The sequence below is a fragment of the Tetrao urogallus genome, assembly GCF_951394365.1.
Source record: "Tetrao urogallus genome assembly, chromosome: 7".
Taxonomy (NCBI): Eukaryota; Metazoa; Chordata; class Aves; order Galliformes; family Phasianidae; genus Tetrao; species Tetrao urogallus.
In genome coordinates, this window is record NC_136820.1 from 33,179,120 (window position 1) to 33,204,909 (window position 25,790).

Below are 25,790 nucleotides of genomic sequence, written 5' to 3' on the forward strand. Positions count from 1 at the left end.
TGTCTACTACTTCATTACAATGGCTGTGTTCAAGGGGTCCTTTCAGAGAGGGGATACAGAGTGTAGTCAGAGACCACCCTGATATGCCTGTGAATCATGAAACCAGGTGGGAATAGGGCACCAGGCATGCATGGGCTTGCTCTCCTGAAGCGCAAGGCATGGATAAATGTCTTCCTCTGTCTTCATGTTCTGAGACATATCTTCACTGCTAATTAGTCCTGCCTGAGAAAGTCCATACTGCCTCGCATCTCTAAATGTTGTGCCCAACATGAACAAATGTGATGGAGAAACAAGGAACTGGAGAGTACATAGATAGGCAGGATGTTAGGAGTGGTAGTATGGGAGAATAGACACAGCAAAAAAGATTTTGAGTATTTTCAAGTTTGATACTACAAGAGTTTTATTCAAAGATGAACCTTATTATTATTTATTTAATGTTTTAAAACCTCAAAATACCACTTTTCCTAGTTCCATACAGACATTTTATTTATGACATCTGTACAGATATGAAAATATTTTATCCAACCAGTAGAGATGTATACCAGAAACAGAGTGCAAAATTAGATTTCCCAACAGCTCTATTCAAGTCTCATACCAACATTTAGCAATACCAAGGCTACTGCAGTGACACAGCTGCTAAGATATTCGGCCTAAGCAAGATAATGCTTCCACCATCCTCTTTTCTCTGGTTCCAGCTTGTCTAGGAACAGTTCTTGTCTCTGTTTGGCTGGAGTGGAGAGGCACTTAGGAGCTATCGTGTGGCAGTATCTCACTGAGTAGGTACTGTATTTCATAACTCTGTCCAAGAATTTCCTCTGGGGAAGTATGCTTTTGATCAAGGAGGAACTGATACAAGGCATTAGACTTTAAGTTATCTTTAGTTTTGTTTCTCCTTAACTTGAAAGAATTCCCAGTTTGGAGTCATGAAAAACAAATAAACAGATACATCGTTGAGGGTTACTTGTAGTCCATAACGGTGTCTTACTTACAAAGGTTCATATTGCTTCCTTGTTCTTCCTAGTGACATCTAATAACCCCCTGACAATGGATGTCATGTGGCATGTCAGAAGAGAAACCTTTATGGAAAGAGTTTCATAAAACAAAAAACCCCCAAGTTCCTTTGCTCAACTGAATGTGGGATAGTCATTAGAATGGGTTATATTCCACCAGATCATATATTTTTTGCAACAGTCATGAGTAACCAGGAAACTACAGCAAACTAATAAATACATTGCCATTTACTGGGTGACATGCATTACACATTCTCAATTTTTCCAGATAATACATTCAGTATTAACAAAGAGGGAGGAAAAATAATGGTGAGAAACTAATCTTCTGATCTAGATAAGGTAGTATAAAAGTACAGCCAAGAATATGAGGATTCTGGCTGGCTTTTCTTTTTTCTCTCAAATACACATAAGAAATCCTTGTAAGGTTACGCAATTAAGAAATAGTGTTTTATATTTATACCTTCTTGGGATCAGCTTTCAGATAGCCCACTTTTCAGGCTGAAAGAAGAGGGTTAGTGCGTTCGGTCTAGCCAAGGAAAAGCAAAGCCAAAAAATCCGTTTAATCTGTCTCTAATTCATTTTTCCTGGCAGGGTATAAAAAAATATAAAATAGCATGAGATGATACATTTTTATACACTGATATTGTAAGCCCATTAAGGTATTTAACTTTCATGGATTGTCTGAAGGATATGTAGATGCTGTTATCCTTTAATTATACTGTAATCTTAGTGCAATTACCATGATGCTAACATTCTTCCACAGTATTCCACAACAATAAATTAGCCATTTAGGAATAAATGGCATGACTTAAACCTTACTTCAGTGAAGTATTGAAGAAATATTGATATAGTTATATAGGGCTGCTTGTGAAAATACATGACACTATCTGTTTCTAGCATTCATTATTCTGGTATATTTTAGGGGTGTAAAATTATAGCGTATTCTTGAATTTGCTTAATTGTGAAACAGCTGATGGAGACATATCTGGAAAAACACAATGAAAACATATTTTACATGCAGTTTCAGGGACTTTAAACACTGATGCAGTGTTTGTCAGGCTCACCAGTTAAATATGTGAGCAACACGATTTCTGATCCGTTTTATTTCCCCTGTGCTACATCTTGCCATTTTTTCCCCTGAACATAAACGTGTCTTCTGTGTTCTTTAGTGGTGTAATTCCAGTAACAAGGACAGACAGACAGATCAAATGTTTACTGTTACTGCGTAGAAGATGAAAGAAGTTAAGACAAAAAAATAAGCAATCAGTCAGAAACATCCAGTAGGACAACAGAATCATCCTGTAACTAAAATGCATGTCAAATTTTGCAGCTATTCTCAGCAGCTACAGACAAGGCAAGAACTGTGCTAGTTAATACAGCTTAAACACCTTCTTCCTGTTTAGGGACCTGGAAATCTGGGATCTGGTTATTTTCAGTTAAATTCTATGATGTTGTTTATAATTACACTAAGGCAAATTAAGTATAAGAACGGGGTTAAACCAATGTAGTAACTAGTTCAATAATATCTTTGTACAGCGTCAGTCTAAACAAATGCCTTCTAATTTAATGAGAACATGCATTTGAAGTAGTAATGTTTTATCTCTCTGGAGAAGAGTAGCAGCAACAGAGCTGAGGCTTTCCCTGTTATTTGAAACAATTACATTTATTTTTAATAAAAGATGAGCAGGAAGAAGTGTTAATGTGTGTGGAAGAGCCTGGTTTTTATAGTCTCATTTACGTGGCACAAAATATAATTGTGTTTCTTATTTGAACAAAGGGGAGGTATTTGCAAATTGGTTGTTTTGTGTCCTGCAAGTTTGAAATTAGTTTTCTTTAATAGTTAATGATAAATATTTATTAGATGCTAATTTTTAATAAAGTTTGTTTACAAAAATCTTTTAAAAGATGCAGAAACGCTGGTGAATAACAGAAGAGAATTGTCTGCTTTAAAGTGGCATTTTCCAGTAGTAGGATAATGGAATCGAACATCAACAATGCTTTGGAAACATAAATGCATACTTTATTGAGTTATGCTGGTGTTGTATACCTTATATCAATCTCGGTTGATGATTATTTTTGTAACAACACTCCTAAAATTTCCTGGCATTCAGGGGAAATCTTGGTTGTTTGGGCATACGAGGTCATATCTTTACCAGACGGTCACTGTGTTCTCCAGTGTCTTTCTACAGTGAAAATGGGGTCATAGTGAACTGGAGAACTCTGAGGAAGAATTTTTGATCCACTTTCCCACTTTTTTTCTTTGGTGCAGTAGTATCTCTGACAACTGAAGACATCAAGATGGCAAGTGAATCAGTTTTCCCTACTAAGCTGTAAGGAGCTTTTCTTTGTCTTGATAAATGATGTCCAGCTCTGCTTGACTAAAAGCCAGGCATGAAGTACTTCTTTGGCTCCGAAGCCGATTACAGAGTTCTGTTTTTTGTTTGTTTATATAGGCCCAAGATAAATGTTTTATCTCTTCTGTCTGAGTATCTTTTCCATCGTAGATGAGGAAGTAGATCCTCAGATGAGTTAACGTCATTCTTCAATGTGTAATTACTAGGCCGAGTATTAAAGTTGTGAGAATTTTGAAAACATTTGTCTATATGGTACTGTACTTATGCTGATTCTGATTTCCATCAAAAAAGATCAGTACCCTGGGTCTAAAATGGTAAAGAGGGAGTTGAAGCACCATTACCCATGAGGTAGTTTGGGGGTCACAGGAAATATCACAGGACAGATTGCCTCAGAAACCTTTGATTATGCTGAGACCAAAGCAGAAGTGGCTAGAGAATCAGGAAGCTCCTGCCAGTTCTGCTGCAGTTTTCTCTCTTGGCTGCACAAACAGCTTTCAGAGGGATTTGGAGGAAAATGAGAAGTTGTATGCGCTCACCCCATTTAAATAGGAAAATGAACTGGGAGAAATGAAAGAAATAGTTCCTCTATTCAGCAAAACATTTCACTGTGTGTATGTGTTACTACATCTCTGCTAAGCCTGTTTCGTATTTGAATATACAAACTAAAATCTAGGCTTTCCCTTGGGTGATCTGGGTTGAAGCCTACCCTCTTATGGAAACCGTTTCTGGTTCTGTTGTTTTGGAAGCTGCTCTGTTATTTGCCTTCTAGTTTATATGCTGCAAGGGCACTTGAGTAAACCCACACTGAGCTGTATGCTTGAATGCAAGCACTGCCTTCACCCAGTGATTGTTTCTCTCATGCAAAATCATTCATTGTTCATTAACTGTAAGCAGACTTTTTCTTTTCCAGCTAAGTAACCACAGTTTATGCTATTAATAAGAGTTTTAATGTATGGTTTCACTTAACATTAGGTGCCTGATAAGAAAGTAAGTTGTTTTTCAAAACAGTCATTTCTTTCCTGTAATTCTTTTTATTATTATATTTAATATTTTGTATGCGACTGCTTTTCTTTTTATAGGAAAGAAAAAAAAAAATATCTGTTTTGAACTCCAGGTTCTTGTCTCACACTTTTATTGCTTTTTTTTTTTACTACATTATTTTTCACTTATTCTTAAGTTCCAAGAATCATCTTGTCAGTTCTCTAATCTGGAATTAAGCTACTTCTGAAAAAAAAAAAAAAAAATCATCTGTCTTTCGCTTCCCTGTGAGTCAATATTTTCAAGCACATTCTATGCCAAAACCAGCTTGCTGAAGATTTTCTGCCATGGTCTGGAACATGATTGGGTTCCAGCTAATGTGGAAGGTGAACTTTCAAAACACATAGACTTTGTAGATTTTAAAACTGAAATTTATGTCTGTGATGGGAAATATGAATGCTTCTGTACAAAATGTGTATGAGCCAATACATACTATCATTACAAAAATAATGATAAGAGTTTAGTTCTTTTTTTGTTGTTGTTATTTGTTTTTTTAATGAAGTTTGGGCCAAACTTATCTGACTTTTAGTCAATCTCTATGAAAAAAAAGGAAATACAGTTACAGTTCTATTTTTAGTGTCTGTGTCAAACTGCTTACTGGTGTATAAACAAAGTAGTTAAGAGTATTCCTATTCTTGCTAAATGCTTTGGTATTTCAGGAAGAAAAAGAAATATTGTCTCATATTCTTATTTCCAGCAGAGATCATTTTGTAGAACAAGCGTTTTTATAGCGTTTTTTTATGAGAACAATGTGATGACTGTTTCAAGGAGTAATTCCACATCGACTTATTTTATTACTGTTATTTAATACCATTATTTTTGTTATATTTTTCTAGCAGACGCAGTCATCCTTTTTCCCCTGAAAATTTTCTTTTTGCCAGAACACCTTTTCCCTTTTTGAGAGAATGGCCGGCTGTGCAGCTGGCATCTGGCAAAGTTCAACCCACCTGGTACTATGTAAGGAGTCATAATTTTCAAGAAATGCTGAGATTCTAACATGGAGTGTACTCATCACAAGTACAGAGGCATATAGTTATGTATATTCTCTGTATATCTCTGCTTTTAAGGTATGACCAGTTATTTTAGGTAATTTTTAAAAAATCACACACAATATTATAATCTAAACTGGCTTTTGCTCTAATTCAACTAGATGCTAAAGCACCAAACCAGTTTACTGTAGCATCAGATACATAAAACCAGTCTCTGTGTTACCTAACATGCAGTGCCTTAGAAGTGAGATGATGATTATCGGTATAGATATTTCATTTGTATTTTGCCTGCATATCCCATGTTTCATCATATCTTTATAGATGCACAATAGCAACTTCAAAAGCCTCATTGTCTGTGCTGCTTTGAGTGTGTATTGTTATTCTGCACAGCAGGGAAACATTATAAAAAAATGTCCTAATTGATACTGACTTTGTGTGCAACAAGGATTAGGAAAAGGAAACCACAGAAAGCTTACTGTGCATATTGTTTTAATCTTATTTTCAGATTACTTGTTTCATCAGTTGTGCCCTCAGATCATGATGTGCATCCAGGGCTATTCCACTTAAGCCACTGAAATGACAGGCTAGTATAACCAACAGAAGTGATGGGAGAGCTCCTTTTTATCATGTTTAAACATAAGTGAAATGTTAGAGATGGTTTGCCAACCCAAAAGCTTCTACTGAAATAGCTGTGCTCTTTTAGAACAGAGTACACCAGTTTTCCAGTTTCTCAAAAGTTTTCCAGGAAAATTTCCTGAGCCAAGAAAACTACTGCTGAAAATTATAAATTGCATCAGATAAAGAGGATATTTCAAAGTGAAGAGTTCTTAAATGCATTTTGAAATCAACTGAGGTCCTGCATCAAGAAAAAATATGTTTTGACAGTTTAGTAGCAATATATATTTATTACATATCTAATTCCCATAGTTTTTGTGACTGTTCTTTTGCTCATTATGAGGAGTAGGAATACATCCTCATGGATTTTTCAATTGGTTTTAGTATTAGTCCATCCTTTGTTTTTGTTAGATTTATATATTCATGCGAAACTTACAGTATTCTGAGCACTCTTTCCTGTTTGATAACATTCCAATGTTTAGGAACATATTTAGATATAGTACTTGAGAGATTTGGAAGAGAGTACTTCCAGCCTCTCGCACAAAGGAGAGATTAAGTGATTCAGGAAATTGTAGGTCTGAAAAATTCTTCCTGACTAAATTAATAACCCATGAGCATTTGCCACTGTCAGAAAATTAGGTCACAGATAGTATTAGCCAATTTTCTACAGAATTCCATTCAGGAATAAGTTAGTTTTACATTTGTTGCTTTCTTTAAGTCGTAGTGACAGAGATAAAATGTCCATGCTCCACAGTGGCTACAGCCTCTGAATGTCTGGGATGATTTGAAATGACTTTGTGTTTCTTTTTAAGTTGTTCCAATGCAAGACTAGAGTTCTCATTAGAATGATCTTCATGCAGGGCCTGCCTGCTTCCCAACTATCGTCCACCTCATGCTTTTCATTTTTGTCTAAAGTAAAGCTGTGTCCAGCAAACACTTGGAAATACACTCTTTGATTACTAATCACCTGCGCTGATTGACTTAGTTATGTGTTGTAACACAAGCAAGTCTTTTGTTTTCCTATTGTTTTCCTATTGAAAACCTGAAAGGGAAACTGTATGTAAAGATGGGAGCATTGCATAAGGGATAAATAAGTACTGAAGTATTAAGGCTAGGAGCAACACATGAATATGGCTTCAGAGTTTCTGTTATCTTCAAATACTAAGGAGGGATTTCAGGGTTATAGACCTACCTAAGACTGTGTTAAAATACAAGCATACATGACCAAGGAAATAGTATAAAGCATAAGTATTTTATGAAATTTTATTTATTTAAAATGTCTAAATAAACATGAGGAAGTGGTTCTCAAGGCAGTGATATTTTAGAAGTATGTAGCAATAAACAGGAAAAAAATGAAATGCATTTCATGGACTATGCTTTGACAGGACTGCTCGCTACCCTAAAACAATGACTAATGAAGTCTATGAATGACTTGTAAATATGTGTGAGTGTTTTTCATTTTTTAAATATTTTTTCTCTGTGTCGATTAGCAAAAGAGAAAAAATGTTATTTAGATATTTAATTCAAAGAATCTTCAATGTGGTTTCATTCTAGGATTTAGTAGATTGGACGTTAAAATGCTGTGTTCTTTGAATACAGAGGTGTGCTTTAAATGATGTAAAGGTATTTAGTTGCCTAGATCACCACCTTGGTAACAGAATTTTTCAAAAAGAACTTAATAGACAGAATTTAAGAATAGACACTACAGTGGAATTAAAGTTCTGAAGACAGACTGTGTTTGGCATTTAAAGATGTTAGTCCCTCTGTTTAGTTGGAGTTCATGAACCTTAATGCAAGTTTATTTGTAGAGCATAAGTTGTTCAAAATGGCAAGGTTTTTCTGCCATTTAAGTGCACAGATGACTGTTTTTCCTCAGAGAAAATACTTGAATTCCAAACTAGGTAGAGTTTTTAAGTGAGAGCTGCTGATGGAAGCAACCCAGGATGTACAATTGTCTGAAGACTGTTGTGGATTTGGGGATGAGCAGGAAAAACTAGTGAGATCTGACAATGCAGAGAATGTTCCAGAATTACATCTTGGCTTACAATCGTGAAAAAAGCCTACTTGTTCCACTCCTCATTTGATTTTTTTTTAAAGATTGTCGCTTCTGGTTGTCTGAATTTGTCTCTTACTCTGTTTCTCTACAAATAGGAGAAAAGATTATCCCAAGTTCTGAAGAGGTAATAATTTACAAAAACAAATATGTAGATAAATAAATAGCAAAAAGGCAGATTGCTGGAAGGTGTGGAAAAAACTATGGAATATACATAGTGGTAAATGACTCATTTTGATAATGCCATATATCTGCCTTTTGTCCATAACTGGAATTTGCCTTCCTTGTGTTTGCTCTGTTTTTGTGTTCTTTTTCTGTATGGAAAATGTCTTCTTGAAGTAGTGGTTTAATTGTTTTTCTTGGATCTTGTTCTTCTGACAAGCAGATATCTTCCTGCAGTTTTAGATCTTATTTAATTCACTACAAAATTGGTGGTGGGATAAATTTCTCTCAGAAGACCCTTTACTGCTCTGGCAATGCCTGTTTAAACCTGCTATTCTATTAAATCTTTTCAGAAGTTACTGAAATAGTCACAATATTTTTTTCTTTATTGTAGGTTTCATATATACTGGAGAAGTTGTGCATCGAATGCTAACAGCTACACAATATATTGCACCCTTAATGGCAAATTTTGATCCCAGTGTATCAAGAAATTCAACAGTCAGATACTTTGATAATGGTATGTAGTAGTCCTTCGTAAATAAATGCATCTGTGTCCCTTGATTCTTCATATTTTCCTAAATATTTTTGAAGGAAAAACTGAAGATTTTTTTCAGTATCTATTTTTTTAAACTCACAGGCTATTTAAACCATGTGGCTAGACATCCAAAAAATTTCTTTATCTATAAAATGGTTAGAGAGTCATCAGTTCTTTTTCCTAATTGGGTAGATTGCTGTCGTGTATCAAAGTACATAAACTAGCAATGTGTTTTACCAATTTTAAAAGGAAAGACCTGACTTCTATAAAAGTATAAGTTCCTGTTCCTTGAAAAATTATACAGAAAATACTGTCCAGCCCCTTGTCTAAAATGGAAATTAAAAGTATTCATAGAGTGTAATACCAAGTCTATACAGAAGAAGGGCAGGTATAAGGTTAATAAACCTGTCAAAGACTGAGTGTCCATGGAGTTCCAGGATTGGAATCCAATACGCTGATCTATACCATGTGTTCTCAGCAGTCCCCTGTAGAAAAAATTGAAAGGCTAAAAGGCAAACTGCAATGTTTGCTAAGTCAAAACTCTGTAAAATATTTCAGGTGCCTTAAAAGTGTGGACGTTTTTTCATGAATTCGGTTATAATTAATATTTTGAAAACATAACGTATGTGATTAAATGACATTCAGCTGCCTTACCTCAGGACTTTAGTGATTGAATGCAACCACACTTATTCTTCACTCTTAATTTAAAACCTAGGGATAATATAAAAAATCTGGGTTTTTTTTAAGTGTTCCTTGGTAAGTCTGTACCATCCTTTGTATGGTTGTGCACAGTGAATTAAAACAAAGATTAAGAACATGTCCAATAATGCATCCTATTTACAATCAGGTGTGTACATTTTTATTCTTCGGGTCCGTGATCAATATATATCCTATCACTATTTTAACCAAGTCATAAATTTTTCACATTCTTGTCCTTAGTTGTTAAGAATTCAACAGAGTTGCATGAGAATATATTAGTCCTTGAATATTCTAAGAAAAAAAATAACTGTTTTCATTTTTTACATCATCTGAGACCATGGCCTGAGATTTGTCATCTTTCCTGAAAGAATTACAATATTCTGGGAAAGATACTATTGATTATCATTGTATTCCACACAAGATTTATTAGCTTCTATCACAGGGTTGAATATATTTTTGAAATTTTACATTCTTCCTCATGCATAAGTTATGATGATCTTTAGGACCAAAGGTTCTTTGGGACAAAGAATTTGCCATCTTACCCCAGATTTTTTTAAAAGTGTGAGTTGTCTCTTCAGCTCCTTATAACTTATTCATTACTGTCTTATCTCTCTGGGCAAGTGTGCTGGGTTAGAACTGCATCTGTATTGGAAAAGCACAGAGTGTGGTGACCTGTCCACCATTGTGGAGGCAATTGCCTACATTCACATGAACCTACACAAGTGTCCTTGGGAATGAGGAGACAGTGTTTTGGAGGAAGCTGACCTCCGCTTTAGTTTGGTATTCTGACTTCTGGACTGGCTATAAATGTTTCTATTTTTGCTCCAATAGTTTTAACAGTCCCTCTACATTCCTTTAAAATGAAATTTAGTATATTGCAATAAGAATTAATGATTAACAGTTAATACATTTGATTGCAATAGGAAAAATGCAGAGACAAATGCTCAAATTACTGAGCATGTGCTGTATTTATTAAAGACACATGGGCCAATGATGCAATGTACTTACTGCAGTATGCACCAAAAATTTGCATGCTCATAGTTCAGTGACATCCTTTGACCAGATATATTAATAAAAGTTACAACTCTGAAGATCTGTAACAAACAATATTTCAAGGATATATCAAAAATACTTGAGCTAGAAGCAAACTGAGCTACCCTGAACACTCTGCAAGAAACAAAATTAAAGTGTTGTGAATCAAAGCACATAACTCCCATTAGCACCAAAACAATAATATGTTGGGTACAGTGTATAGTCTTGGAGACAAAAAAAAGAAACATTTTCAGTAAACACAACTCTGGTGATAAGTGTCTTTCAGCCAAGCTACCTGAAAGTATCTGTAACCCTCAACATCTGTACAACATGCTCAGAGGATATGCAAGTCACTTGGGGTACATTTTTATTGCAGTAAGCGGATATTCAACAAGAGAACTCCTATGAATATTAACAAGTCTCTTACAAGTAAATCTCTGCACACCAGACTTAATATTTACTCCAGCTATGAATTGTGGTTTAAATTCAAGCTATATTTATTTGTTGCCGGTTCCTAATATTTTTCAAGTTACAGAGCCTCAGCAAGGGTTTGCACTATGCAAAAAAAAAATTAACACTATTTATATTAATGCATAGTTAATGGAAGAATATGAGTTCTTCAAATAATAAGTTTCACAAAACAGGTAGTGCTATTAGCACTTTGCTTTTCGAAGTCTTCATGGTGTATATATGTAAACATATCATATGTAGATAGTGGAAGAAAAGCCACGGAGGCACACCTGTGAATGTTGGATTTTGTTTCAGAGATTCTTATGCATCTCCAAACAAGTTATCTGGCCACTCTTGATTTAACAGACTCGTGTGAGTAGCTGAGGTAGTTATTTGTGGCACTGTGATGTCTACCCTTAAGAAGATTTCATCTGCAACTTATGTTTGTAATATCTTCGGCTCTTCAGATGCTGGGCTGAGTCACTAAATAGAAAAATCACTGTTTTTTGTTTCAAGTAACTGCAGTTAAGTACTTTTCCTACAGTCAGTTAATATTTTTCTCACATTTTTTCTTCCCTTTGCCTCTCTACCCCCCCTCTGGGGTTCACAGGCACAGCACTAGTTGTCCAGTGGGACCATGTTCATCTGCAGGATAATTACAACCTGGGCAGTTTCACTTTTCAGGCCACCCTTCTCAATGATGGGCGTATCATTTTCGGCTACAAAGAAGTAAGTTGGGTCAGAAAACTTTCATTTGAGTAGAAAAATCTCTTTATACTTGTGAGGAATTTTCCCCCATTTTTGATGGATGTTTTTAAGTTCAACTGTATAAGACCATTTCCACCTATTGCTTTTAAGTCACCTATTATGCAGAAAATTACACTTCATTGTGAAAGTGATGTTCATGTGATGGATTTGAAAAAGATCAACATGGCTCAAATGTGCTACTCCTAGATTTCAGCTGGCCCATTTTGTATGATTGTAAGTGTTGGTTGGTAGCAAAGTCTTGATTGATTTGTAGATTTTTTTCCAGCTTTGAAATGTAGGGCAATATTCTCAATTTGTTCAACTAACTTAAATACTCTAGCATCAAAGATTAGTACTGAAAGGCTACCTTTCTTTTACATTTTCAATTTCTTGTCTACTGAAGGTCTTCAAGGTCTTTGTATTTCAAACAATAAATAACTAATTTGTGTCTTCTGTTCTGTGAGGCTTTCCATTTCTTTGGTGATAACTCTGTTTAGATTGAAGCCATTTGGTTTATCTTCTTAGCTTCAGTATGTTGCTGTCTCAATTGGGATCTTGTGCATTTTCCAAGTCCTTTAGAATTTTTGTTGTATATTTCAATATTTCTGATGAATCTTTCTTAATACTAGACTAGTTCTGAGGCTATACCTCCAAGGCAGTGTCCTCCAAATGAGCATCAACAGGTGGATAAGTTTAAGTCTGCAAGGACAAGGAATGCTTTCTTTCATTTTGATTATTTTGATTATTTTTATATTTTAATCTCAGTCCAGTATGAAGAGCGTAAGAAATTGTGACTTTTCTTTGAATATGTAAATGTATTTTTATCCTCCACGTTAAAAATGTTACTAGTGATATGACTTATTTTACAGATTCGGGGAAATCTGGTTTCTCTTCTCTCTCTGCTGCAGACCAGTTGTGTGCTGTCAGGCTCAGTTATCATGCTTGTGTCAAAGCCATGTATCTAAATGAAGCAATACTACTCTCCCCTTCATTAGAAAGCTAGTGGGAGTCTGGGTTATTCTACTAGTAGCATTAATATCTTATGATAAATGTCTTTGCACCTTGCTAACAGGGTTGCTGCAGAATATTCTGAGTTATTTTTGTAGGTGAAAGAAACTTCTGATATGCCCACATACCTGGTTTTCCTTATCTTACAGAAGATGTGCTGATGTCTCTGACTCTTGGTTTGTTTCTGAACATTATGTGCCATAGTATTCATCAATGTGCTTTATTAACATGTTGACTCCAGCTTCAGAAAAGCTTTGCTCTGGTTACCAGAGAGGAGCCTGAGCTTTGTCAAATGACTGTGCACCAAAGCATCTTTATCTCCTATTGTTGAAACCTTTTTAAAGGAAAAAAAGCTTTTGAAGACTACGGAAAATGTCCTTCCTTCAAGGCCCAGAGAAGTGGGGAGTTACATTACTTCAATTTGTAATTTTAAAATAAATTTGCTGAGAACTATCATCAAAGTGGTGGTGTTATGAGAAAACTGCTATTCCTGGCTATCAGATCCTGAACCCTTTCTGTCAATGTCTAGAACTCTGCAAAATGAATTTAATATTGGTGATAGAAGCTGCTGCTCTAAAATGATAGTATCTTGTGTTCATTTTGCACAAATGGATGCAGTGATGCTGAATGCCAGGCAGAGAATATTTTATTCATTTAGGAGGATGGGAGGAAATGGGTCACTTCATTAGCAACTATGCTATATGATGTACGGATAAACCTAGCAAGTTCTGTGGTAGCGTTGGATGGGCTTCTTGCTCTCATTGTTTCTACTGAGAGCTTCCTCCAGACCTCGTCTGCTTTCTAGGAGTAGGTTGTGATCATCTGTTTCAGTAATCCTTAAACACAAAGAATTGGAATTTACAAATGTGGTAGGTAATTTATGGCTTTTTTCCATTGCTCAGCAATGGAACCTCTCAAATTCCCTGCACAGTACAGACTGTCACAAATTATTCCATATAATATATACAAATTATTATTATTTCAAATATATGTAGAGGACAACTTCCTGATACAGCTGGTCGGAGAGCCCACGAGAGGAACTGCCCCACTAGACCTGCTGTTCACAAACAGGGAAGGTTTGGTGGGAGATGTGGAGGTTGGAGGCTGTCTTGGACAGAGTGATCATGAAATGATAGACTTCGTGATTCACGGTGGAGCCTGGAGGGGGAATAGTAATACTGCTACCTTGGACTTCAGGAGGGCGGACTTTGAATTGTTCAGGGGACTAATAGGGGGAGTCCCCTGGCATTCAGTCCTAGCAAGCAAAGGGGTCCAAGAGAGCTGGTTGCTCTTCAAAAAGGAAGTCTTAAGGGCGCAGGAGCAGGCAGTCCCCCTGAGCTGCAAAATGAGCCGGCGGGGAAGAAGACCGGCGTGGATGAATAGGGAGCTATTCCTGAGGCTCCGGGAGAAAAAGAGAATCTACCGCCTGTGGAAAGAGGGACAGGCCACTCAAAATGAATACAGGGAAGTTGTTAGGATGTGTAGAGGTGAAATCAGAAAGGCAAAAGCCCAGCTTGAATTTAACCTAGCTGCTGGTGTGAAAAGGAATAAGAAACTCTTTTATAAATACATTAACAGTAAGAGGAGGACAAAGGAGAATATCCACTCTTTGCTGGATGAGGCTGGGAATGTGACCACTGAGGATAAGGAAAAGGCGGAGGTTCTGAATGCCTTCTTTACGTCTGTCTTTAAAAGTCAGACCAGTTATCCTCAGGATACCCCTCTCTCTGACCTGGTAATCTCGGCCGGGGAGCACACTAACCCCCCTGCGATTCTGAAAGAAACAGTCAGAGACCTACTGCTCCAGCTGGACTGTCACAAGTCGATGGGGCCAGATGAGATCCACCCAAGAGTGCTGAGGGAACTGGCGGAGGTGATAGCCGAGCCGCTTTCCATCATCTGTCAGCGCTCCTTGTTGACTGGTGAGGTCCCAGATGACTGGAGGCTTGCCAATGTGACTCCCATTTATAAGAAAGGTCGTAAGGAGGATCCGGGGAACTACAGGCCTGTCAGCCTGACCTCGGTGCCAGGGAAGGTTATGGAGCAGATCGTCTTGAGGGAGATCATGCGGCATGTGCAGGGTGACCGGGGGATCAGGCCTAGCCAGCATGGGTTCATGAAGGGCAGGTCCTGTTTGACCAACCTGATCTCCTTCTATGATCTAGTGACCCATCTGGTGGATGAAGGAAAGGCTGTTGATGTGGTCTACCTAGACTTCAGCAAAGCCTTTGACACTGTCTCCCACAGCATTCTCCTGCAGAAGCTGGCAGTCAGAGGCTTGGATGGGTACACTCTTGGCTGGGTAAGGAGCTGGCTGGAGGGCCGGGCGCAGAGAGTGGTGGTGAATGGAGTCAAATCCAGCTGGCGACCGGTCGTGAGTGGTGTTCCCCAGGGGTCGGTGCTGGGGCCTGTCCTCTTCAATATCTTTATAGATGACCTCGATGAGGGCATCGAGTGCACCCTCAGTAAATTCGCAGATGACACCAAATTGGCTGGAAGCGTGGATCTGCCTGGGGGTAGCGACGCCCTACAGAGGGATCTGGACAGGCTGGAGAGCTGGGCTGGAGCCAATGGGATGAGTTTCAACAAGGCCAAATGCCGGGTCCTGCACTTCGGCCACAACAACCCCAGGCGACGCTACAGGCTTGGGGCGGTGTGGCTGGAGGACTGCGTAGAGGAAATGGACCTGGGGGTATTGATTGATGCTCGGCTGAACATGAGCCGACAGTGTGCCCAGGTGGCCAAGAAGGCCAATGGCATCCTGGCTTGCATCAGAAACAGTGTTGCAAGCAGGAGCAGAGAGGTGATTGTTCCCCTATATTCAGCACTCATCAGGCCGCACCTCGAGTACTGTGTCCAGTTTTGGGCCCCTCACTGCAAGAAAGATATTGAGGCCCTGGAGCGTGTTCAAAGAAGGGCAACGAAGCTGGTGAGGGGTCTGGAGCACAGGCCATATGAGGAGAGGCTGAAGGAGCTGGGAATGTTCAGCCTGGAGAAGAGGAGGCTCAGGGGAGACCTTATTGCTCTCTATAACTTCCTGAAGGGAGGTTGTAGTGAGCTGGGGGTCGGCCTCTTCTCTCGTGTCATTAGTGATAGGACCAGGGGGAATGGTTTCAAGCTACGCCAGGGGAGATTCAGGCTGGACATGAGGAAGTATTACTTTTCAGAAAGGGTGGTCAGGCACTGGAATGGACTGCCCAGGGAGGTGGTGGAATCACCGAGCCTGGGGGTGTTCAAGGAAAGACTGGATGTTGCGTTGAGGGACATGGTTTAGTAGGAGCTATTGGGAATAGGTGAACGGTTGGACTGGGTGATCTTTTAGGTCTTTTCCAACCTTAGTGATTCTATGATTCTATGATTCTATGATTCTTGTCCTGAATGAAATTTCTTTAGAACTGTTGCACTCATTCAAGGACAGAGACTTTTCTAGGACTGTAGTTACATACTAGTTGTCTGCAAATAATTTTGTGAAATTATTACAATTATATATTTCACTGGGACTTGTGTAGTTAATTTGGAGAATAAGATCTTTAGAAGACTGCATTCACCATGTGCCTTACTTCATTAAAACTACCTCATTCAGGAAAATGAAATAATATTTCCAATTATTGATCAAACACAAGTTGTCCAAAGACAAAAATTGAGGCACTTGTAAATTAAATCTTAACTCCAGAGCTTATGCACCCAGATAGGAATTGATTTGGTTTCTAAATCCAGTGCTTTCAGAAATCTTCCATTATGGAATAATTTCTCTTGCTGGTGTGTAATATTGTCACAGGCCCCGCTAACTCCAATAAAATTACTGATTTGAGTGCTCACTAGCATGAGTGAAAGTAGAAAGGGAAGATTTCTACCATCTTTTTGGCGCCACTTCATGTTAACATCACATTTCATCAAAAATGGCAGTGATCTATGGCAAACCTGTGAGGGATTCACTGCATTGTCATAGGAAGCTTTCAAGCTGAAACATCAGTGCAAGACATGTATCACACAGGTTGCCAGTGGTATTATAAAGCATCCCTCAGGGACTCTGTGAGTGACAATGGGAGTTTATCCTGAAGAATCCACTTATAAAATAACTTGGATTATACATTTAATGAAAATACAAACTAGATTTTACCTTTTATTTATGATTTATTCAAACTATTTGAGATTCCCTCTTCATTTCCTTCCTGCTTCCAAATCACATTTGCTATCTCATAAAACTGGTGTTGATAACGAAAGCAAGGTCTTGGCTAGAGTCTGCTGAGAGTCAGGGAGATCTGTCCAATCTTCTGTGTTCTGTAGTTTGCCTAGCAGGAAACAGTCTGAAATGCATGCTTGTTATCTGAGATCCATAATAGATTCTAAAAGAAATAAAAATGTGGAAAAGAAGCCGAGCCACAAAAATTTTGAAATCTGGAGACATCTGAATATCTTTCAGAAAAGTGAATGAGTAAGTGAAGTAGCTATGCAGTCAAGTTTTCAAAATGAGAAAACTAGTTGAAATGCACGAGATTTAGTTTGGTATTTCGTCTAATTCTTAAATGCTTTGCAAAGGTGAACCTAGCCCTACTAAATATCATAACTACTGTGTTTGCTAATCTGTTTATCTGATATTCTTCCTGTACATAAATATTGGATTCAGTTTAGCATTAATATCAGAATGTCAGATAATATTGGCATAAGGTCTGAATTAATATCAACATAATATTAGAATGAATATCAGCATTGAATTACAGTGGGAATATCCAAGCAATTTTTATGTACTGGGTACAGTTTTTTGTGTTCCTTTTTGGAAAGAAAATATGGCAAGTTCCAAAAGCAAGTCAAATATGTATTTATTTCCCAATTTAGTTTGTTTAACTGGCAAATATCTTCATTTTAAGTAACACTTTGCTTACACCATTAGTTGGCGTTCTAGCAAGTGTTTAATATGTCAGTTGCAGGAGGTGATACACCTCTGCTATATGTAAAATACTGAAGGTACTGAACAATCTATCCAATAGAAAGAAAAAAAAAAAAACAAAGAGTATTTCCTGCAAATGAATACTTTTGTATAATTTAGTAGCAATTACTTTTTTTATATTGTCAATTTCTCAGAAGTTCAGTTTTCAGGAGCTCTTTTTTCTTCTTGAACAATGTGACTATTCATTATAATCTTTTCCTGCTAGTGCATAATGTTCCACACACTTTGTTTTGTTTTCCTCTGTGATTAATGCAGGACAAATTAGGCAGAAGTACTTTGTTAATGGTTTATGATATTTTTCTGAATTTCACTCTCTTGAAGGCTTTCTCTGTTCATTTAAATAGCAATGACTCCCTGTTTATCCAGAAACCTTTATAAAAGTTGAAATGCCTTTTCAGTTTGCCCAAAATGTGAAGTAATAATATAATTCTGAGACTTAGTGTTCCTTTCTACTGTTCAAGTAGGCAGAAGTGAATGTGTGTGATTAGTTACTGGCACTTGTATAAAATTGATTTTCCTGCTATATGTGATAGAATATATTTCATTTTGAGGCTCCAAACACTCCAAGCCTCCTGATTGTTAATAGAAAATTTAAAAATTGAACAATCTGATCAAATATTCTGCCTGCATTATACATTTTTTGCACTTTTTTTCTCTGTTATTATTATTATCAAAAATATTAATATGGAAGTAGGATCTTTGGTTTTATGAGGTGTTCAGTTTATTCAACTTAAAACCCCAAAATAAGTTTCATGCAATTTGGTCTTTAATATTTGTTGAGGAAACTGGCAATGGAAATCCTATATAAGTACTATTGTATTCCTAATTATTATTTTGCAGCTTACTCTGGCTCTTATCTTTGACTTGGGTTTGATGTGGGGCAGTAATTGCACCCCGCTTACCATCTCCTTCAGAATAAGGTTAGAGGCCTTTTTTTTTTTTTTTTTTTTGAAGAGTAAGATTCTGACTAGCCCTCAGAGAAAAGTTGAAAAGAAAAAACTTTGGGAGTTCTCAGATGGAAAATACTGTCTAGATTACCGTGCCTAAGGAAGAATGGAATTCAGCATAAATTCTAAGTATTCTCCCTGTTGTTGAATTACTTAATCAGTAATAGAGATGTCAGCATCCCCAAAGCATTTGGGAAGCTCATTCATATACCTGTGATTTACACAGTACAAGAGTTCATATTGTTGATGGTAGAACCAACATATATTTTGGAATGATTCTAGTTAAAATCCATCATTCTTATACAATGTCATAAAACTCCTTGCTCAACAGTTCAACTTGTCAGCCTGTCATGACGTGTCTTGTCATTCAAAGGAGAGATTCAGAACAGTAGCTATTTGCTTACTAACTGTGTATGCATGTAGTTTTCAATAAAAAAAACATGTCACTTATCATAAGATTCCTTTCAAAAGGGTGTATTCTCTAAAAATACATAATATGGTAAATGTCCACTTTATCCTTTCATCTCATTGAAAAGATTTCACCTGTAAGCTCGGTACACTCATCACTGATAGACTTAAATGTTTTTTCTGTAAAATCAGTTATTTCCTCCTATTATAAGAATAAAAATATGCATTTGAAAATGCAGATTTAATTACGCTGCAGTTTTTCAAGAGCTTTTCTTTGATTATTAATTACCTCTACTTTACATTTTTGCTCCATATGACTACTTACTGGACGTAAGTTATATCACAGTTTGAAGAGCTGGCTACACTCATTTAACTTGTGAGACTTCCTTATCTTACATATTTTTTTCTGCTTCTAAAGCACTTATTCAGAATTTCAACAGCTTTTTAAAGTTGCTGCCATTTTTCCAGCATACTTTGCAGATCATACACCTATCTGAACACCAGTTCCAGCTTTATTTTGTATCTCTAAACTGATTCCTTTCTTCATTTGCTTCATTTCCTTCCTAACTTGAAAGAGAAATAGTCATTGCATTCTTCAAACCAGTGACTTGATATTCTGACTTGATATTGTGTTCTCAAAATCTTTCAAGACAGTTTCCCTCATCATTAATATATGTATTTCTCTAAAGTATTCTGAGATTGTGAATAATTTTCCCTTCTTTTGTTTGTGTTCATGCTAAAGAAAATTTATAGACTTGTTATGAACTCTGTAAGTCTTTTATTTGGAGGACTTTGAAAGTATGTCTTTTCAATATCATGTATCACATTCTCCAATATATGCATCGCAGCTGAGCTGATACAAGCTTATCTAATAGCTGATACAAGCCAACCTTAAAATGATGTGAAAATAGCAGTATTACCAAACTATTTCTTGTAGATCAGGTATACAAGAAGCTCCAGATAAATGCAGCCAAAACAGTACAAATTCACAGATTGTAGAGAATGTAAAATAATTTGAAATTTATGACAGTATTTAATTTAAAAGAACTCACTTTTTATGTTGATTTTCTCAAATTTAACTTTTCCTAGCCCGATTCTAGTGAAATCAAAGCTAAAGGATATTTTGGGAACAAGGAAAGGGAAAAACAAACTACATTTAAACTCAAATACAAGAAAACATATCATTGTTAGTTGGTTGGCAAAAAGACAATACTGAATCCTCATTCACTGGATTATTAAAGGTTTTTTCTTTAGATTTTATCTGACAAGTGAAAAACACTGTCCAACAGTATAGTTTTGTTATTTTCACATAGATAAACCAGAGTATACTATTAGATTAGCTGAGTTAGCACCTTGCATCTCAGTCTGTAACATCTGTTCCAGTTTCTTCTGTCCTCAGTCTAGTGATTCCTGGTTAACTATAGGCTAGCTTTCAAAAATAAGATGTCAGCTGTGATTTGAAAGCAGCAGTGGGTAGAGTGTGATAATTTCCTTTGGCAGTTTATCCCAGTGGTTAACAACTATCAATCATAGAAATCTTATTCTACTTTGAAACTGTGTGCAGTTTTCAGCTTCTGGTTGTACCTTTCTGTACTGAATGCAAAAATTCTTTAGCCCTAGACTTATTTCTCCTCATGGCAGTACTTGCTCATGGTAATCAAGTCAGTGTTCCACTTTCTTTGGAGAAGACAAATCAATCTCTTTAACAGTATTAATGGCAATTGAGAACTACAGAAGCTTTCAAATGATTTTTGTGACTCTTTTGATCTTCCTTTAGTTTTCAGAATCTTTTCAAGAAATAGACCCTCCTAAATTCTGCGTAAAACTTCAGTAGTTATCTAATGTGCATAAATATAAAGCAGCAACGTCACTCTTAGGTTGTATTTCACTGTTTATGTAATCAGATATCACATCAATTAAGTTTCTTGCTCTGATTACTCCTCTGAAAACTGGTGTTGCTCATTCACTACCATCCCAAAAATCCTTTCAGAACTGTTGATTTCCAGAAAATGATCCCCTGACTTCTACTTCACACTTTGTTATATAAGCTGTAACTTTATAATTTTCACAAGTTCTTTTTTGCTAATTCATCCAAACATTTCACTATTTTTACTCTGTGAGTATCATTTGAGGAACTGGTAGGCAGTAAATTTATGTTTCCTTCCCAGACTTTAAGAAAATCTGATCCTTTAATGATGGATAAGTTTGTGATTAGTCTGATTAACTATATTAATATTATATACATTTTACTTGTCATTAAGTAAAAACCTTACAGAATTCTACTATACAATTCAAATATGCAATGATCAGCCAAAGCTGCAGTCTTCTCCAAAAAATGAAATAAAATTCGATAACGCCTACCTTCATAAAACTATGTTACCTGGCATCAATATCTCTGCTCTGTAAAGCTGGACTAGTAGATAACTCTCTAAGTCCTTTTATTCCTTGCTGTAGATGTCAATGTATATCTGACATTTTCAAAATTTTCTAGAACAATTTCCCCACTACTCCAAAATATGTTGAATATGAACATCCTCAGACTAAAAATATTTTCAAATAGATTGTAAAACACTTTTCAGTGCAAGTTACCTGAGTCATAAATTTTTATTTGCTCATCCCAAACTGAACTTTCTATTCAAGTGTTTAATAGCAGACAAGAGGTAATGCCTCCTCCATGTCTGATACTAGCACCTCATACCAATTTGTCTTCAACTGGAGGAAATAAATTACTGAAAATTCCTGCTCTTTTCTCTGTCATTATTAACAATATCCCACCTCTAAATTTTGATTAGAATATTGTTATATAAAATTCTAAATGAAGTGGGACAAAATAAAATTGAAAACTCTATTTTCAATCTTTAATACATCCTTACTCATAATTTGGTGTATTATATTACATACTTATATAAAGTTACAATGGCTAAGTGTTCATTCTGAAAATATTGTTAGTTTTTGGCTCAATTTTTTTAGTTCAATTGTTCATGCGTGTCCTCCTTTTTTGTCTTCCAGATTCCTGTTGCTGTGTCACAGATAAGCTCAACGAATCACCCAGTGAAAGTTGGACTATCAGATGCGTTTGTGGTCGTGCACAGGATCCAACAAATTCCCAGTATGTAGTATGTAGTCATACTAATGATTTGGAGGCCGAGAAACAAATATAAGCTGATTACATTAAGGATGATCAGCAACACAACAAATTACTTCCCTAATTTCAGCTTGTTAATTCAAGTGTAATTTTATTTGCATGGTAATTCCCAATGTGCCTTTCTCTGTCATTGTTTCTTTTATGCAGATAAAGTAAGTAAATAAAACTAAACAAACAGCTAAATAATGTAAACTTAAACTGTTTACTCACAGAATTTGGGATTCCATAAGATTCTCCATCTGAAATCTTTGTCCTTATTCATAGAAATGAAGAAACAACCTGTTCAGAAAAGTCATCTGGATCAACATAGAAAATAAAAAATGTATTCAGGCTGGAAGTTCTTGATACCTCTGAACTTCAAATTCATGTACACATAAATGCCATCTTGGGCTCAATTTTGACAACAGAAATGCAGATGATATTTAATTTTACCTGACATTAACTGTACTGTATATGAGTTGACTGAAAACTAGGAGTAGGAAATCAAGTATGATTTCCTTAATGCTTTGTTTTAATGTAGTGTGCTCAGACCCCTTTGAGATGTGTAACCATTAGAGAGCATGCTTGCTTTCAGTGTGCATTTTTATTTATAGATTTGAAACAAATTTGGTAGATTCAATTTTTGATGATTTTCTAATAGTACGGTGCAAATGGATGGAACTGCAGTTGGGCCAGCCTCCTTGGCCTGAGTCCAGGTTTGCTCTAAAGAGTACTCTGGTGGAAATGTGATGCAGATGAAGCTGTTGAAGACTGACCTGATCCAGCTCATCTTTAAGACAACATGCGGATGGGGCTGATACTGAAGTTGAAAGTACAGTTGCCTCTCTCAACTCATTTAAACAGTCTTAGGTATGAGGAAGGATAATTCTAATGGCATGAGATTATCCTACTATGAGAAAATTGAGAGTTTTAGCTTGTTGTGAACTCAACGTGGCGTGAGAGTGGTTAGAGTCCAGGTCTCACTTAAGAGATCAGATCTTAGGAGAACTTTGGTTTTGATACACGATAGATGTGATGTGCCTATGGATGGCTGCATAGAGTACTTTTGAGTACTTAGGAATAAATGATTCTAAGCAACTCATATTAGCGGTTTAAGCAGTGTTTGTAACTGAATGATCTGAATATGCAAGTCTTCAGATTTTACAAGCTACTCAAACAACTTTTTTTACATTTACATATTTTTATGTAGAGTGTCTGGTATATGTGAATCTTTATTCTGATTTGAATATTTCTGTAGAACTATTTCAGACATGCATCTTGTTTTACTAGTGAAATGCATCGTTTTACTAGTAATACAAAGTGAAGCATTTGCTGAAAACATACTTATTTGCTGATCTTCTTTTAGTAAGTCTGTCAACCTTTTTGTCACATGATTCTATCTGCTAAGTGAAGCGACTCTAATTACCACAAAATCTGTCTAGTATTTCGTCTTATTAAATTACATTAAGGAGCAACAGATAAGTAAAATAGAATGTGTGTATAGAGTCATGGAGTCTAAAACACACTGCTGCAGCAACTGATATATTCTCACTGTATCCACATTGCTACATGACATTCACTACTTTGCTCCTCAACAACTGCTTCTGTGAATGGTGGTAATCTGTGATTACTTTTGTTAGTTTACAGTTTACAGTTAGAGCTAGTATTAGTCAGGGGAATCATCAATTTGTCATAGATTTTGCTGTGGCCAAATTGTTCTTTCAGTGAGACAAGTTTTTATTACTGCATATAGGCAACATAATAGCATCCTTGAGAGAACTACTACACTGTGTTGGCCACAGAGAGCCAGTGTCATTTGTTCTTTAAATACTCATGTTCTACCATTTCAGAGGTGTTAAATCAGCCATGGCTCTAATCAGTTACTGAAAAGCATTATGTACAATTTTTTTTCTTTGTTTCTTAGCTCTTTCAGGCAATAGAAGAAAATAAATTACTGTTGTCTTCTCCCAGAAGAAAAAAAAAAAAGATATTATGGCTATTCATTCTTTCTCAAAACTTTAGAAAAGACTTTTCCATGAAGCAGAATTCAATTTCCCTTTATGTTCATGGATAGTTAAAATAAAAAACCAAAACCTTCTGCTTTATGTTTGAATTATATCAGTTATTTATGTATACATCTTACATTTGAAAAGAAACCAAACATCAAATGCAATGCAAACCTTTTTGAATGGTAGCACACTCTCGATTCATCACCTATATAATATTTTATCGGAGAATGTTAGTTACTCTGACTACTCAAATGCCTACCAGAAAATGAAACTATTACTCAGACAGTAGCATAAGACTAAAGTCACATAACTTCGGATAACTGAGAGCTAGTTAAAAGGTATTTCTCACTTTCCAGACACAAGGGAGTAGTACTTTTTCTTCCCAGTGTAAAGTTAGACTAAGTCTAGGATCCTTATGTTCAATTGGCCATTGGATGTGCTTGTTGCTCAAAACTGACATCAAAACAAATCTAGTCTACCTTAAACTTAGAAAGTTAACTGTCAAAAGGTGGAATATTATAAAGGCATTTCAAATTTTAATGTGGATAAAGCTCTACAAATATCTCCTAAAAAGAGTAATACAGACAAGAACTCATTCTCAGTCTGAGCTACTAAATTTTATGAAATTATGAATGTTCATATGTTGTGGTCATTGTTGAGAACAAACAAAGAAGGGGGTGGAGTGAGAGTATTTCTTCCCTTCTTGATAATTAGAAGCCACAGGAAAAGAGATCTGAGAGTGCTAGGAAAGAGGAATTTAGTGATTAGGATAAGGAATACTAAAGGGGTTTATTTTGGATGTTCAAGATTGTTGTTGGGAGGAAGTAAGATTAAAAGCTCAGGTTCATAAGAAATAAGTTTTGTTTTGGCAGATTGTGAAACAAAACCAGTATTTTGTTCCAGAAATTGATCTTGAACATATTTTAAAACTTGAGAATGCCTTAGGATGGTAAGGGGAATGGACGGAGAACAAAGGATGATAAGCCAAATTGGAAAGCCATCAATAAATATGTTCCCAAAGGCTTTGGTATAGCCTTGAATTCCAGTTTCAGTGCAACTTCAACTGAAGCATATTTTCAAGTGGCAACTCTGCATATTGAACTATTTTCTGCAGACTCTTTTCCAGCAAGACCCATGAAAACAAAAAAAACAAAAAACAGAACTTTAGCATTATCTTCCTGAATGGTAAAAGAAGACCAGCAGTTTATGTTGGTGATATTCATCATATAAAGGTGCAGAGCAGTCAGATAAATCTCAAAGCCTAACTTGCTGCTGCCTTGCTGGTGGATATGTCATTTACCACCATGTAAGGTGAACAGTATTTATTCTTACTTTCCCCTAGTGTAATTAAAAAAGCAGAGTGCCAGATCCTCCAGGCCTGCATGTTCATCTGCCAGGTGGTTGGGTACCTAGGCTCTATGTGTCAAAATCAAGAATAGTGAGGGGAAGAGATGGGTGGGCTGCCAATCTTTGATGAAATAACAGCACTTCCTCATCTGATATGAAGTGATTAAAGTTAAAAATATTTTTGCCAAGGCCTTAGATGACCATTAACCAACCTAAAAATTAGACAATTGGGTGCAATGATGACTTAAGGGAGCTGAGAGCAGCACCATGAATTGGGGTAAATTTGAAATGGTGTGGAGGCTTACAAAGTAAAAT

At 36.3% G+C, this 25,790-nt stretch overlaps 1 protein-coding gene across 1 annotated transcript in view; it reads left to right on the forward strand.

The window, feature by feature from the left end:
• The window catches only part of PLXDC2 (plexin domain containing 2), a gene marked incomplete at both ends in the record, with an annotated part of 233,776 nt that overhangs the window by 164,056 nt on the left and 43,930 nt on the right, over window positions 1-25,790 (forward strand). The window contains 3 exons of the mRNA XM_079538477.1: window positions 8,616-8,738; window positions 11,548-11,666; window positions 22,005-22,104. Of these exons, the coding sequence (XP_079394603.1) occupies window positions 8,616-8,738; window positions 11,548-11,666; window positions 22,005-22,104 (342 nt within the window). The remainder of the gene's footprint in view (window positions 1-8,615; window positions 8,739-11,547; window positions 11,667-22,004; window positions 22,105-25,790) is intronic.